Source organism: Colletotrichum costaricense (assembly GCF_030867565.1).
Source record: "Colletotrichum costaricense strain IMI 309622 chromosome Unknown Scaffold_31.1, whole genome shotgun sequence".
NCBI classification, from domain to species: Eukaryota; Fungi; Ascomycota; class Sordariomycetes; order Glomerellales; family Glomerellaceae; genus Colletotrichum; species Colletotrichum costaricense.
The window spans coordinates 336,460-348,934 of NW_026848260.1; the positions used below are offsets into that span (position 1 = coordinate 336,460).

At 50.5% G+C, this 12,475-nt stretch overlaps 4 protein-coding genes across 4 annotated transcripts; 1 reads left to right on the plus strand and 3 right to left on the minus strand.

The window, feature by feature from the left end:
- Positions 1 to 1,051: 1,051 nt before the first annotated feature.
- Positions 1,052 to 3,975, minus strand: CCOS01_16566 (uncharacterized protein; the record flags this gene model as incomplete). Its single annotated transcript, XM_060464702.1, has 2 exons — positions 1,052 to 3,315; positions 3,393 to 3,975. 2 exons carry the CDS (start codon positions 3,973 to 3,975, stop codon positions 1,052 to 1,054), a joined length of 2,847 nt encoding a protein of 948 aa, XP_060304838.1.
- A 444-nt stretch (positions 3,976 to 4,419) lies between these two features.
- CCOS01_16567 (uncharacterized protein) lies at positions 4,420 to 5,397 on the minus strand (the record flags this gene model as incomplete). Its single annotated transcript, XM_060464703.1, has 1 exon — positions 4,420 to 5,397. The coding sequence occupies one exon, from the start codon at positions 5,395 to 5,397 to the stop codon at positions 4,420 to 4,422; it is 978 nt and encodes a 325-aa protein (XP_060304839.1).
- A 1,040-nt stretch (positions 5,398 to 6,437) lies between these two features.
- Positions 6,438 to 7,148, plus strand: CCOS01_16568 (uncharacterized protein; the record flags this gene model as incomplete). Its single annotated transcript, XM_060464704.1, has 1 exon — positions 6,438 to 7,148. One exon carries the CDS (start codon positions 6,438 to 6,440, stop codon positions 7,146 to 7,148), a length of 711 nt encoding a protein of 236 aa, XP_060304840.1.
- A 2,629-nt stretch (positions 7,149 to 9,777) lies between these two features.
- CCOS01_16569 (uncharacterized protein) lies at positions 9,778 to 11,284 on the minus strand (the record flags this gene model as incomplete). The annotated part of the gene is made up of 3 exons (XM_060464705.1): positions 9,778 to 10,315; positions 10,391 to 10,620; positions 10,682 to 11,284. The coding sequence occupies 3 exons, from the start codon at positions 11,282 to 11,284 to the stop codon at positions 9,778 to 9,780; spliced, it is 1,371 nt and encodes a 456-aa protein (XP_060304841.1).
- Positions 11,285 to 12,475: the final 1,191 nt, after the last annotated feature.

A 12,475-nucleotide genomic window follows, 5' to 3' on the forward strand; every position in this document is an offset into this window, starting at 1 on the left:
GCACAAGCTACAGAGACGTCGGGTTGAGGCGGTGGTCATTGCATGGCCGGTTGCGATCGATGTACCTACTTTGAAGGGGTACCTAGTGAGAGTAAGTTGAGAAAGTTATTCACTGTCAATGAAGGTTTGCGCGGATAACTCGGATGACTCGTACATTTGAATGTCTCAAAAACTCGTGTAACGAGCACCAGGCTGTGGGGAGACGGTGGGTATTCTCGCCGAACGCCCCGGACGACGCGGAGCTCTCTGGCTAGGACTCTAACCTATCAATATCCTGCGGGCACGTAATAATTGACCCAGCGTAAATGTAGAAATAGGTAAATCTTTCATTTCGTGTCAAAGCTTGTGAACTCCATCTTTCACTCGGACCATCTAAGGATTGCAGTCACACGTATTAGTTAATCCTGGAGATATGATGTTGTGGAAGCTCCTCCGGATCGTGACCGGGCACGCGATCCAATCTCGCCGATCTGCCAAGCCGCCCGGAAAGTAAGTACTGTCTCAAACGAGGTTATCTGTTTCCGTGCTTGAAACGTCATGAGCATGTTTAAAGTACCTAGAATGGTACGGAGTAAGCGTCAGTGGCCCCGCTGGCCGACCATTACTCTCGGCTATCTAGTTGTCTTAAAGCCACAAGCAGCCACCACCCTCAAGACAGGGGTACAAGAGACCTCACAATTGTGACTTAAACACTTCAGGATCGGATTCTAAGTTCCTCACTCGGGCCCTCGGGTTACCTAGAATATCTAAGCAGTTTACACTGAAAGAGTGGGCCTTTCCGTTGAGGCTTGATCGAGTTAATAACCAGGTTCAACGCCCTTGCGAAGGGCCCCTCTTCGATTAACATCAGGCTCGATTCCAACAATGATCTCGCCCATCTGAGTAAGAGAATTACATGAAGGCAAATCATATTAGTCCTCATCACCCTTCGGACATCTGATTTAGAAAGTGCCTAACAAGATCTTCGTCCGGTCAAAAGGGACGCAAGCTCTGTTGGCGAGGTGGTAATGCCGCCAACCCCGCGAAGGTCTAATCCCGATCCAAACCAAAATCAATCCACATACCAGTCTTGGTCGTCCGGGTAAGACTCGCACCTTATACCGCCGCCAAAGTACGCCACCTGGCGCACATACTGCATGAAGCGCTCGATGGCGGCCTCGTAAGTGGCAGAGGCTTTCGTAGACAACACCTCGAAATACAAGGCTTCTTTCAGGGCTGCACTGGACTCTTCCACAATTTTCTTGGCCGTTTGCTTCAATAGCTCAGCAATGACAACAGCATCTTCCCAGATATTCTCAACGGCATCTCCGCCTGTCCGCTGTCTCGACTCAACCACAACCCTTCGATTCAGCTCTTCGACACAGTTGTTGGCTGCTTCAGCAATGATGCTGGCACCGCCGCTGAGAGGCATTATCTTTACAGGTAACTCGCTCGTGGTCTGCAAAGGCTCCTGATTCAGACTCAGAATGTCGAGAGCGCTCAGTTCTGACGGTTGCGACGCAATGGAAACGAGTAGACCTGGCCCGCTGATGTTGGCGTTCTGGTATATCAGCGCCACAGACCTGCTCCCAAGGAGTTGGAGAAGATTTGGCCTCTGACTTGATTCGGAGCGTGATTCTGCATGTGCAGATTCCCGGGTCTCATTTTCGCCCTTGTGGATCCTGACAGCAAACCAGCCATCTTCATCTGCTTGTAGCTTTGCCAAAAATACAGAAGGGGGTGTGGCTTCATCTTCCGAGTGGATATCCTTTCGGTCATTCATTGATACCATTGGCAATAACTTGCCAAATGAACCAGCAGTGGCAGCCAAACTCGTGAGTCGCGCCCCAGGAAGCCTCACGTGTAGACCCTTGTCGGAAATCTTCGCCGGATACGCACTGGAATGAGAAACATAGAGATTGCCGTATTTCGCGTACTGGACAAGAGTTGCGGGTGCCCACCGATATCCTGGGACTTGAACACGTGGGACAGAGGAGAAAATAAGGTCAGATGGCAGACTCCCACCGAGGCCCTGAAGCCTCCTCCACAACTCACACATGCCCTCCTCGGGAGTCTCTCCGTGACCAATGAGAGGTATGACTCCCCGTGTGCTGTTGATACGCAGATTCAGCAGCGTAGCCAAGCAAATCACCTCGTCGGACGCAACCGTGACGTTGCGGTATTTCAAAGCGGCAGTGAGCATGCTCAAGAAGAAGTCAAATCCCTTCAGACTGTGCTTCACTGGCTTGTCGCCATCACCATCTCCTAGCTGCCACATGTGAGTGCTGAGGTCGCGGAATTCTGCCATGAAGCGGTATGCCAACAAGGCCTCTTGTCGGGGGGCTTGCTTCAGAAGGTTGATGATTGACTCGAGCGAGAGGATGCCATCGGCGAATGACAGACAAAGCCGGTCGCCAATCCCTCGAGCTCTGGAAGCACCAGCTAGGACTGCCTCTTGTAATGTCCACATCCTGCGCATGTAAGGAGATAGGTACAGCTGTGCTGCAACATCCATCACCCCTTTGGAGGGATCCCGTACAATGTCGCCTATTTCCAAAGCTTCAAGCACTGCGCTTCTCACCATGACAACATTGGCGTTCGAGTAGATTTCCCGCATCATGGAGAGGCAAAGATTCTTTCCATATCCAGGAGTCGCAGGACAACACATGGTGTCGATCCAGATATTAAGCTGGCGTATTTTGGGTTTCGTTTGGATCATAATCCCCGTGCCGTCCTTTGATTCGTCTGCTTCTGTCTCTTCCACAACTTGGTATGCCATCATTGCCCAGTGTTGTGCGTATGCCAGCTGACAAAAGGGTAGGGCATTCGCCGCCGGATTACCCATACCCTCTGACCATACGTGTGAGAGAGCGACGTAGTGATTATTGGGGTCTTTCTGCGACTCTTCGTCGATGCTGCAGGAACTGAGAGCGATGCCCAAACTGCCATCTTCAAGCCTTCCGATGGAAAAACAAGGGACATCGCCCTTTTGGTAGATGTCTATAAGGTTTTCCTCATCAAATGAAATCATTCCCGGGCAGTTGCAACCCTCGCTCATGTGTTTAGGCTCTGCCGGTATTCTGAGACTGCAGCCATATTCGGGACAGTCTTTGTGTAAGTCTGCCACGGTGGAATCCGCCTTGAACTTGCTAAAGTAATAGAACGCGGCGATGGTGTTGAAGCTCTCGCCGATCTTAGTGATATCACCAGGGCACCAGCCGGCCTTAATCATTGCGAGCTTATTATTTCCCGAGGACAGATCAAGCAAGGAGGCGACCTTGGAGAACCATGGGCGCTTGGCTGACTCTGGGAAGTGCTGTACACCTCGGTCCATTTCTGTATAGAGAGGCAGCATCAGCATAGGCTCCAGGGTCTGGAATTTGCTAGCTCTTATCCGAGGGTGCGTAACTTACCGGCGACTGGTCCGTGAACGAGTGCCGTCTGAACCGCAGAGTCTAATGTCTCGGCCAAGCTGGCCAGGCATAGAATTTCTTCGGCAAAGGCCGCCGAGAAGCCCGGGAATTTGAAATCGATCTCATCAAAGGCCTCGAATGCTTGATCCAAACATTCTTTTAGGTACTCTTCATATGCATCACCGCTTCGGATGGATGCCAGCGGCCCGCTTGCGCGTAACGATGCCAGGTCCTCGTGCAAAGTCTTTGTAGATAGGCTGATAGTCTTGAGCCTTTGTTGATCGTCGTATGTCCAAGACGTATATTTTTGCCATTTATACAGGTCTCCCAGAAACTCCTGGAGCAAGGAGCAGAACAACCAACCTTGGTAATAGTCAATAACCTGCATATGCGATATTCCGGCTGTGAACCGCCCTTGAAGGGCATCGGCTTGAGTGGGAACATGTGGATACTGTGCGTTGAGAACCTCGCCATGCTGTGTCGGGTAGTCGGAAAAAGGCCCAGGTTCATGGAACTGTTTGGTGCCCAATGCTATTGTCGGATGTTCACTAATTGGGTCGCGGGGTATCGGAAGATGCTCCATGATGCGGCACAAAGTAGATGTCAAAGTGTCTTAATGAATACAGTCTCGACAAGGAATTGATAGGGAAACCAGCTGACGCAGGTCGTGTTGGCCCTATTATTATCGTTATTGTTATTTGATCGTCAAGGGAGTCAATTGTCTGAGAGTCGTGAGAGGAAACTCAAGTTAGCCAAAGATTCAAGCAAAAACTGAAGAATTCCCACAGGAAGCCAGATGTAAGCCAATGAGCTTGGTCTTCTATGACAGTCCGTGGTGAATTTACATGTGAGGGGGGCTTCCAGGCAGCTACATCGCTTATTGCTGACACTGGTGCTAGCGCTGACGTAGCCAGAGCACAGGGCGATCAAAGTAGAGAAAACATTGTGAGACCCAAAGGACTCTTGCGATAGTAAAGTATGACATTATGACTATTTGGATAATTCCAGCCTCTGCAATTTGGCTTACTCAAGGTGAGGCAAGCGTGAAAGTACACTTAAGTCCGGAGTGGTCGCTCCATGGAACAGAGCCATCTTCACCAGGTAGAAGTACCTGCATCGGGTGCAAAACTTCAATATGCAGTGGTCTGAGCTCCACCATTGCAACCTTGTCCATCCGGTTCGCGGGGAATCTTTCGGTACCATTAACTCCCCACGTGTATCCAGTCTCCTCGCCTCTCAACTCCTTCCACGCGTCGAGGAGGCCATTGTCTTCCACCAGGCTTGCATCGATATGTGGAGTCACAGGATTGAAGTCTCCCGCTACCAGCCCATGGCCAACGTCGTGTAGAAGTGATCCAACACACTGCAGTTGCGCTGGGCGACATGCCGCCCCGTTTGATAGGGAGTCCAAATGCACGTTGACAAGTTGGAGCCGCTTGTACGCAGTCATCTGAGCCCCCGGCTGCCGCGATGGTACAAACACCTCACTGCACAGTGCGTCCCGTCTGTAGAAAGATCGATACTTGATTCGCGAGACCCGTCCTAGACCCGCCAGAGCTGCCCTGCCGATGTGACCAAATTTGGCCTTGGATAGGAGAGTCATTGTAGCGAAAGCGGTGAGAGGAGCGCCTATCCAGTTTCGTGAGTCTTTTTCGCTGGAATACCAATTGTCGCGAACTATGCTGTTGTTCAGCAACGCACTAAGCATCGTTGTCGACACTTCTTGGAAGAAGATTATATCGGGTGAGGGCGAGTGGTTCAGAAGATGGTCGAGAATTGCGGTGATGCGGCGGGCAGGCTCCTGATCAAATGCCTCCACGTTCCACGTGGCGAGAACAAAATGAGGGCTTATTTCGGTAGTATCTTGAGGTGCGGATGGGGGAGGATTGTTGACGTCGTGGGTCTCGACTATCTCCCAAGTGTTGATCGTTGGCTCGAATTGATGCCATGACTGCGCGATCGGGGCTACTCCCTCGGCCTCTTGCTGCGTAGAGGACCACGACATAATGCGTTGATGCCTTGATTTTCTAATTAGACGTGCGAACTCAAAGTGGTTGACTGAAAATAAGGTGAGAATTGTGAGAGAAGTTGGGTAACGTGTGTTGCAGTGGTTGAGGATGAGGAGTTATTCAGCGAGAGCTGATGTGGCTGCAATCCAGGCACCAAGATTCTTGAAGAGGTTAAGTCACGTGCAAGGGACCTGTAAAGGTAAAGTATGTTTCTCAAGGTAAAGTTTCGACATACTTTACAAAAGTGGACGCTTCCCTGCATTGGATGAAGAAGGAACGTGGTTTTGGGCGCCGTTTGAGGTTGTCTCTATGGCGTGAATGTGCCTCAGGGCATTTTCTGAAATAATTAATCCACACCAACGTCCATTGACGATTTAAGGTTGTTGGCCGTTGCAGATGGAAAAGAAACAATGCCACAGAGGTAATGAAGAATCAGAGTCAATACATTATTAATTGACTATGACTTCCTATGAACATTGAAAAGAGGCGATCAAGGTACATCCTCTTGTTATATGTTACATCAGAGGTTGCAGAACAAAACAGGTTGATTTTGGAGCAATCAGATGCTAATTACAGAAGACTAGTTTCATCCCGCCAACTCCTACATATCTCCCGTATCTGAATACTTGGTTGGGCGATAACGACCCTACCACTGGATCTTCAAAGGCTGAAACCCGCAGCGTGAGTGTGATCGGATTGACACGAATGGCGGCATGCATGATTTTAGGTGCTTTGGCGTCGAAGACCTGGTGTAATTCGCCACGATGTTTACGGTCGACCTATTGTGATTGGACAGAACAACTGAAGAAACGCAAGCGAACCTCGATCAGGAACGAGCGTCAAAGATAAGGTCACCAGATGACTCATGGCGCATAGATATTGTGGTGTTTATGTATAGGACTTTCGATCAGCTTACAGAAACCCGTAGGCAACGAGCCGCGGCGCAGAAGCTTTGTATGAAAAACAATTCCTCCCCCAAGACCTTGAAGTCTATATTCTTGATCATCTTAATGCTTTTAGCAGCATGCGCTCAGAAATGACCTCCAGCGTGGCTCAAAGATCCAATGTTCAAGTCTTGCACATGAGTCTTCCTCGGACGGGGAGCTTTTCCATGAAGGCCGCATATGAAGAGCTCGGAATGCCGACATACCACGGATTCGTTTATATCGAAAGACCGCAAGACCATCTTCGCTGGTTCGATGCAGTGCAGGCCAAGTACTACGGAAAGGGCAAGCCCTTTACGACAGAAGATTTCGATGATTTGGTTGGAGAATGGGCTGTTGTCTCAGATAACCCGGTGATCGGGTTCGTAGAGGAGCTTCTCCAGACTTATCCTGAGGTGAGCCAACCGTACCACAACCCAAAGGATCGACTGGCTTATCAAGCTATTAGGGCGAAAGTTGTACTTGTCTGCCGAGATCTGGATAAATGGTATAAGTCATATGACGAAGGTGTCATCAGGTCTTTCTTCCCCTGGAAGATGTGGGCTGTACTTAATCTGATCGAACCTCTCCAAACGCTGAAGCCCGTTACTGTTACAAGGGATCTGCAATACGCAATATTTCACTGCAGCAATCAAACGCAATGGCAAAGAAACTCCAAGTTGATATGCCAGGAGCATACTGAGAAAATCCGGGAGCTCGTTCCCAAAGAACGCCTGTTGGAGTACAAGCTTGGCTCGGGATGGGAGCCATTCCATGGAAACGACATTCGGAGCTTCTTCGGGTCATCACCCTCTAGCCAATAGGGTGAGCTGGGTGAGTTTCGCTGCTTTTGCTCACCTTCTGCGATGATCTGGGTGAGGCCAGGGTGAGACTCGGGCGAGGCCCGGGTGAGGTCGGGTCGACGAGCAAGGCCGAGATGGAACAGGGTTGATTGGCATGGTCGGAACCGCCGGAATGAGACTCCATGGGATGAAACCGTTAGCTTGATGGAGCAGAGCAACCCTTATAGGTTGATGTGTTGAGACGTCCCCATGAAATAGCTCAGTATCAACTCGCCAGGGTGTTTTGCGATCTGAGCTTATCGCAAAGTTAGCCGATGAACCTCACGGTAAAATGACTGGAGGATTACGATGTTGTCCAGCATCTTCTTATCACTCACGTCGCGTGGTTGGACTCGAACATCGCGTAATGCACGTCTTGGCGAGAATCAATCCTGCTATTTCTCTCCTCTTGGGCTTAATTGATATCCACCAACTTAATAGACATCGAACACCTCATTCCGAAGTTAATTTAGCGTTCTCTGTTGAGGTAAATAAGTACTTGTATTTTACTCAAAGGGCAGTGACAAATCAAATAAGCATCTGGTTCTAAGATGCGAGGAGGGTGAAGCTGCTGCCAGGTATGTAACAAGCTCGACCCAGCCGTCACCACCAGCGCAGCTTCCTTACAATTCTGGTCTGTCAGCGGCGCGGGTACCTGTGTTTCAAATAATGTCTTGTCTCTGGAAATCTATATCGCGGGTGATGGAGGCGGATCATAGTTGCCGACTCCATGATCGAGGGGTAAAGCCTTGTGGCTCAGCCAGTCAGCTTTCTCAAGAGTTATCAATACGTCCTACCAGCGTAAGGCTAAGTAGAATACTGCCGTTCTCAGAGAACGATTCAAGCTCGTGACAGGAGCCTGCCGAAGCCTGAGCGTCATAGTAATGGGTGCATATGATATGGAGATCGCGCTGACTACAATCTCAATGAACATTCATGAATAGACATCAGAGAGAGCGAGCAAGTCTTTAGCTCACTCCGTTCGTTTCGCGCACAGAGACTCAGCATCTGAATCACGTCTCCGTTTCCATAAAGAATGCTGTCGGGCAGTCAGTGGCGGCAGCGACTGATCATTTCCTTACATCATGTAGACTATGGCAGTTCCACTGATCTCAATCGGTACCTATAGAGCTTCTGCCGTGAATTTGGCTGCCAATTTAATTCTGCCCCGTCGTAGCAGAACTGAATGCAAGATTCGCCTGAGACCTTTCCTGACTTGGATAGATTCATTGTCATGGTTTGGTCGGTTTGCAGCTGTTTGGTGTCTTGTCAAGCCCAAGTTTCGCAAGGCACCAAACACAGAAGTCAGTGTATTCCTAAGTGCACCAGGGAAGGAAATGAATGATGTGGATGATTTGATGCGCTCTCCCGGCTTTGAGCGTGTAGCCGAGGATCTCTTTAGACCACTGGTCGAACTTAGAGTACATTCAGAGACTAGTAAGTAGCGGTGTAACGCATCGTATCGTAATTGATGCCCTTTATATAGAGGCAATAAAACATGAGTCCTCGGCTTGGAAAATGGGCTCCAGTACAAGTGGAAAGCCTTCCAGCCCTACACCTGTTTATTTAGTGAGTTGATCAAGGTAGTTGACCATGTCAAGTCCTAGACGCTAAGCAGCGGTGCGTATCACCAGGACTACACTATGCTACTAAATCTCAATAGTAACAATGACGAGGAATAGGAGAGGTGAGGGGGGAACGTGTGTTGAACGCAAATGCTGTCAGCCGCTTCACACTTCGCCAAAGTTGTTAATAACAGCAGACATCGCAGGCTCCTGGTCTACCACAATAAGTGAACCAATGCATTAACGGAAGCCGACCTATCGAAGCAATGCGCCCTTTATATTGCTACTGCGAATAGCATCCGCGGTCCAAACGAGTAGGCGTTTAGCGACAGCGGCGATGTGAAGGAAAATTCAAATGCCAACGAAGATGTGGCCACAGGGCTGTCATTGATGGAATCAAGAAAACGCCACCAAGGAAGAGAAAAACGGCGCAAGTTTCATCCCGGGATCCCGTGAGGCCTCACAGAAGCTTTCCTCAGCGTCAGCGAAGACGATGCCATAGAATGCTTAAAAGGTAAGCGCAGGTCCAAGTCGCCGTCCGCCGCTGTCGAGCTGTGCAGTGCCTATCGCCTGAAGGACAAATTCCGAAGCCCAATACAACAGCGCCCTCGCGAAGCTTTTCTAGGCAATGCTACCGTTTCCACCGTCAATATACGGTCGAAAGCAGGCAGGGAAAGGACACGATGCTTTGCACATCGCTGGCGCTTTCTCCGATCGAGTTTTGATGAAAAACTAATGTGAGGTACCAGTGAAAGCGGACAGACATTGAAAAGCTACCATTGAACACACTACATCGTGCACTAGTGTCAAAGCAGGTCGATGGATGGCGGAATGGGTGAAGTCGCCAATGCATCTTACGCTAGTAAACCTTGCAGAACAAAAATCGACAACGCCAAACATCGAAGCCCTTTAATTTGCATACTGACGCGGTCCAAGAAGTCTCCTGACTTCGAGGAGTTGGGTTGCTAGGGGAAGTGCATCGGCGCGTAAAACACCAGAAGACGACGTTAGGGCATTAGCAATTCGACGATTCAATATCCGCAAATTTATGGGAGCCTCAATATTCCGGTCTTGAATGCCGGCCAATACTCTTTGGCTGTCCAGTCACGCAAGAGTTGCAGCGCCCCCAATATCTTGTATATGCCGACTTCGGTCTCGGTTGTTCCCATTCGTTGCCTTGTGTATAGGATGGACTGCTCAGCAGGGCCTGGTACACTCGCCACGAACGACCATTCATGGCCGAGGACCATGACCCCGGGGAGAAAACCAAGCTTACGCTCGGGAGACCCGTGAGCGAGCTTCCGAAGACTTCGCCATTGGCACGAGTGCCATGTCCCCATCTGGAGAATCGACTTATTTGTGTCCTCGTCAGAACGCTTCGTTTCGAACGAGATGGCGATCGGGTTCCGCGTGAAGTTGCCCCAGTCGCTGTGGTTGATAGATCTTCCGGGCATCGAATCGGTAATAGTATCGATCGTAATATCCTCGATGCTGCCTCTCGGGGGGCGGATGACTATGTAGAAGTCTACCATCTTGGACGGGAAGCCTCTTGGCTGGTACTCAGGGTGAACCGTGGCCGACGTACTGTATGTGTTCTAGGTCAGCTTACTATCTGACAAGACTCCCGTTTAGCCGGACAAGGGCGGTGGTCACTCGTACCAGCATCTGAAGTCGACTAAGCCCGGAATATCATCTGGACGACAGACCCACGCTAACAACGGTGCATGGACGTCCATATTCCAGGAGCACTCGCCCTCTCTCTCAATCTCGCATTCGGCAGCGCGGTTCAGGATCCGCTGGACGAAGTTGGGACCAGGAAGACGAGAGAGCAGGGGAGGCTGTCGGTCGGCTGCGATGTATGCGTAATCGGGAATGTGAAGGTGCGCGAGCTGTTTTTGGCACAGATGTCAGTGACGAGGTTCATTGAGCTGGGGCACGTTGCTCGTGTACTTCTTCTCGTGTCGCTACGGGGAGTAAACCCACGCCGCTGTCAAATGCTTCCAACTTCCCAAGCAGCTCCAAGAGCGAGGGGCTCAGCTTATCCCTGTTTTGAGAGAGCTTTTCATGTAGAAAACCCTTAGAGACGCGCTCCGCCGTACGCATCTGTTTTCTTGGTGATGATCTACGCGACGCCGACGAGGCTGAGTGCCTGGAGCTACGGGTTGATGTGTTCGCTAGGCTCTCTAGATCGGCACACTTCCGATTCGGCCTTGGGGTCACCAGAATGTCCTCGTCACTGCCGCCGTCAGAAGGTCGGTCCTCGTGGTCGCTTGCCTCGTTGTCTCGACTGCGCTTTCCTGGCCGGGCCATCGCTAGAGCCGTTGCAGAGCCTTGCGAGGAAAGTGGAGGAGTTCTAAGCGATGCAATCACTGCATCTGGCCCAGAGAGCCTAGGACGTTTGCAAGGTCGTTGCAGATCCTCCCGCGACGCAGAACAATCGTCCAGAGTTTGGTCGTGCTGATGAGTGTCGCTGTCGCCTGGGCTGGAGCCAGACCATTGGTATTTACAATATTGAGTCTTAGCGAGCCAGTCGATGATTCCTCCCTGTTTCATGCCAAAACGCGTATCGTGTCGTCAGTACAATGATCTTTCGTTGTTGACCATCCTCTATGTGCGGCGCGACTTGCTATTCGAAGGAAGCGAGGTGGTGGTGGTGTTGAGTGCTGATGAAGGGTATGGTGGAACAATAACGCGACTAAATTTGGTACGGGTCAACCAAAGTGACAATGCTAGCGTTGCCGTAGCTACGGCGCCTGCCATCCCGTGCTGTGCACGGGGCTCGAAGTGTGCCCACCGTAATTGCTACCCAGTGCACGGGCCAGCGGAAGCTGGCCCAAAGATCCTTGGGAAGGCCTGAAGAAGGACAGTGTGTGAATGCATCCCTATCTTGGTCATCGCGTGGACTGTGCCATCCGTTTCCCCATTTAGCCAGTTAAATATTCTGTACTAGTTGTGTGAACAGTGCTAAAAATCCTGGTCTGAACAGCGGAATCGCCTCCTCGAAAGGTTTGGTGGTCTTCACCCATGCTCTTCAAGGCCCCTTCTTGGCTCAGTCTGGCTTGGTCAGGCTCAAGCTCAGTCAGGCTCAGTCAAGCTCAGTCAGGCTCAGTCAAGCTCAGTCAAGCTCAGTCAGGCACAGTCAGGCTCTTCCCGGCTCAGTCAAGCTCAGTGAGCCTTTTGTGGATAATGTGTGCTTCAATTTCTTCGACAGGACATTTTCTCCACCTTGTGTCTGTGGAGCCATTTTCAGCCCTGGCCAGTCTTTAGGATGATGTGAGGGTCACGGTTGTAGAGATCAGGTTCCAAGTAGTAGGTGGATTGTGATGACCCGTAGGGTCAGGTCTAGATACAAGATGTAACGCAAAGAAGAGAAAAGAGAGATCGCGCTGTGCGAGCGGCGCGTCGCCGCAAGAAAAGGGGTCGTGGCTTCGCCATGACTCGCGATACCCTTGACACCACCCTGACACGCGATCCCGTGACAGATGATGATGTACGGTACAGTACAGTATGTGCAGGACCGTACTGTATATATGTATAGGGCCTTGCTTTCGGGTATCTCGAATTGCTCGATTGGTGCGAAGCTTAGCTGTTAGAACCCCACAAGCTGGCATGCCTAGCTAAATGCCTTTTCCCCATAGATAAAGAGTTATGACGTAGTTCAACCAGATTCTTTGTTATTCCGCCTTGAGTGTAACGAATATTTTAGTATGCATCTCCTGGAGTAAATCACTTGCGCGTAGTTCA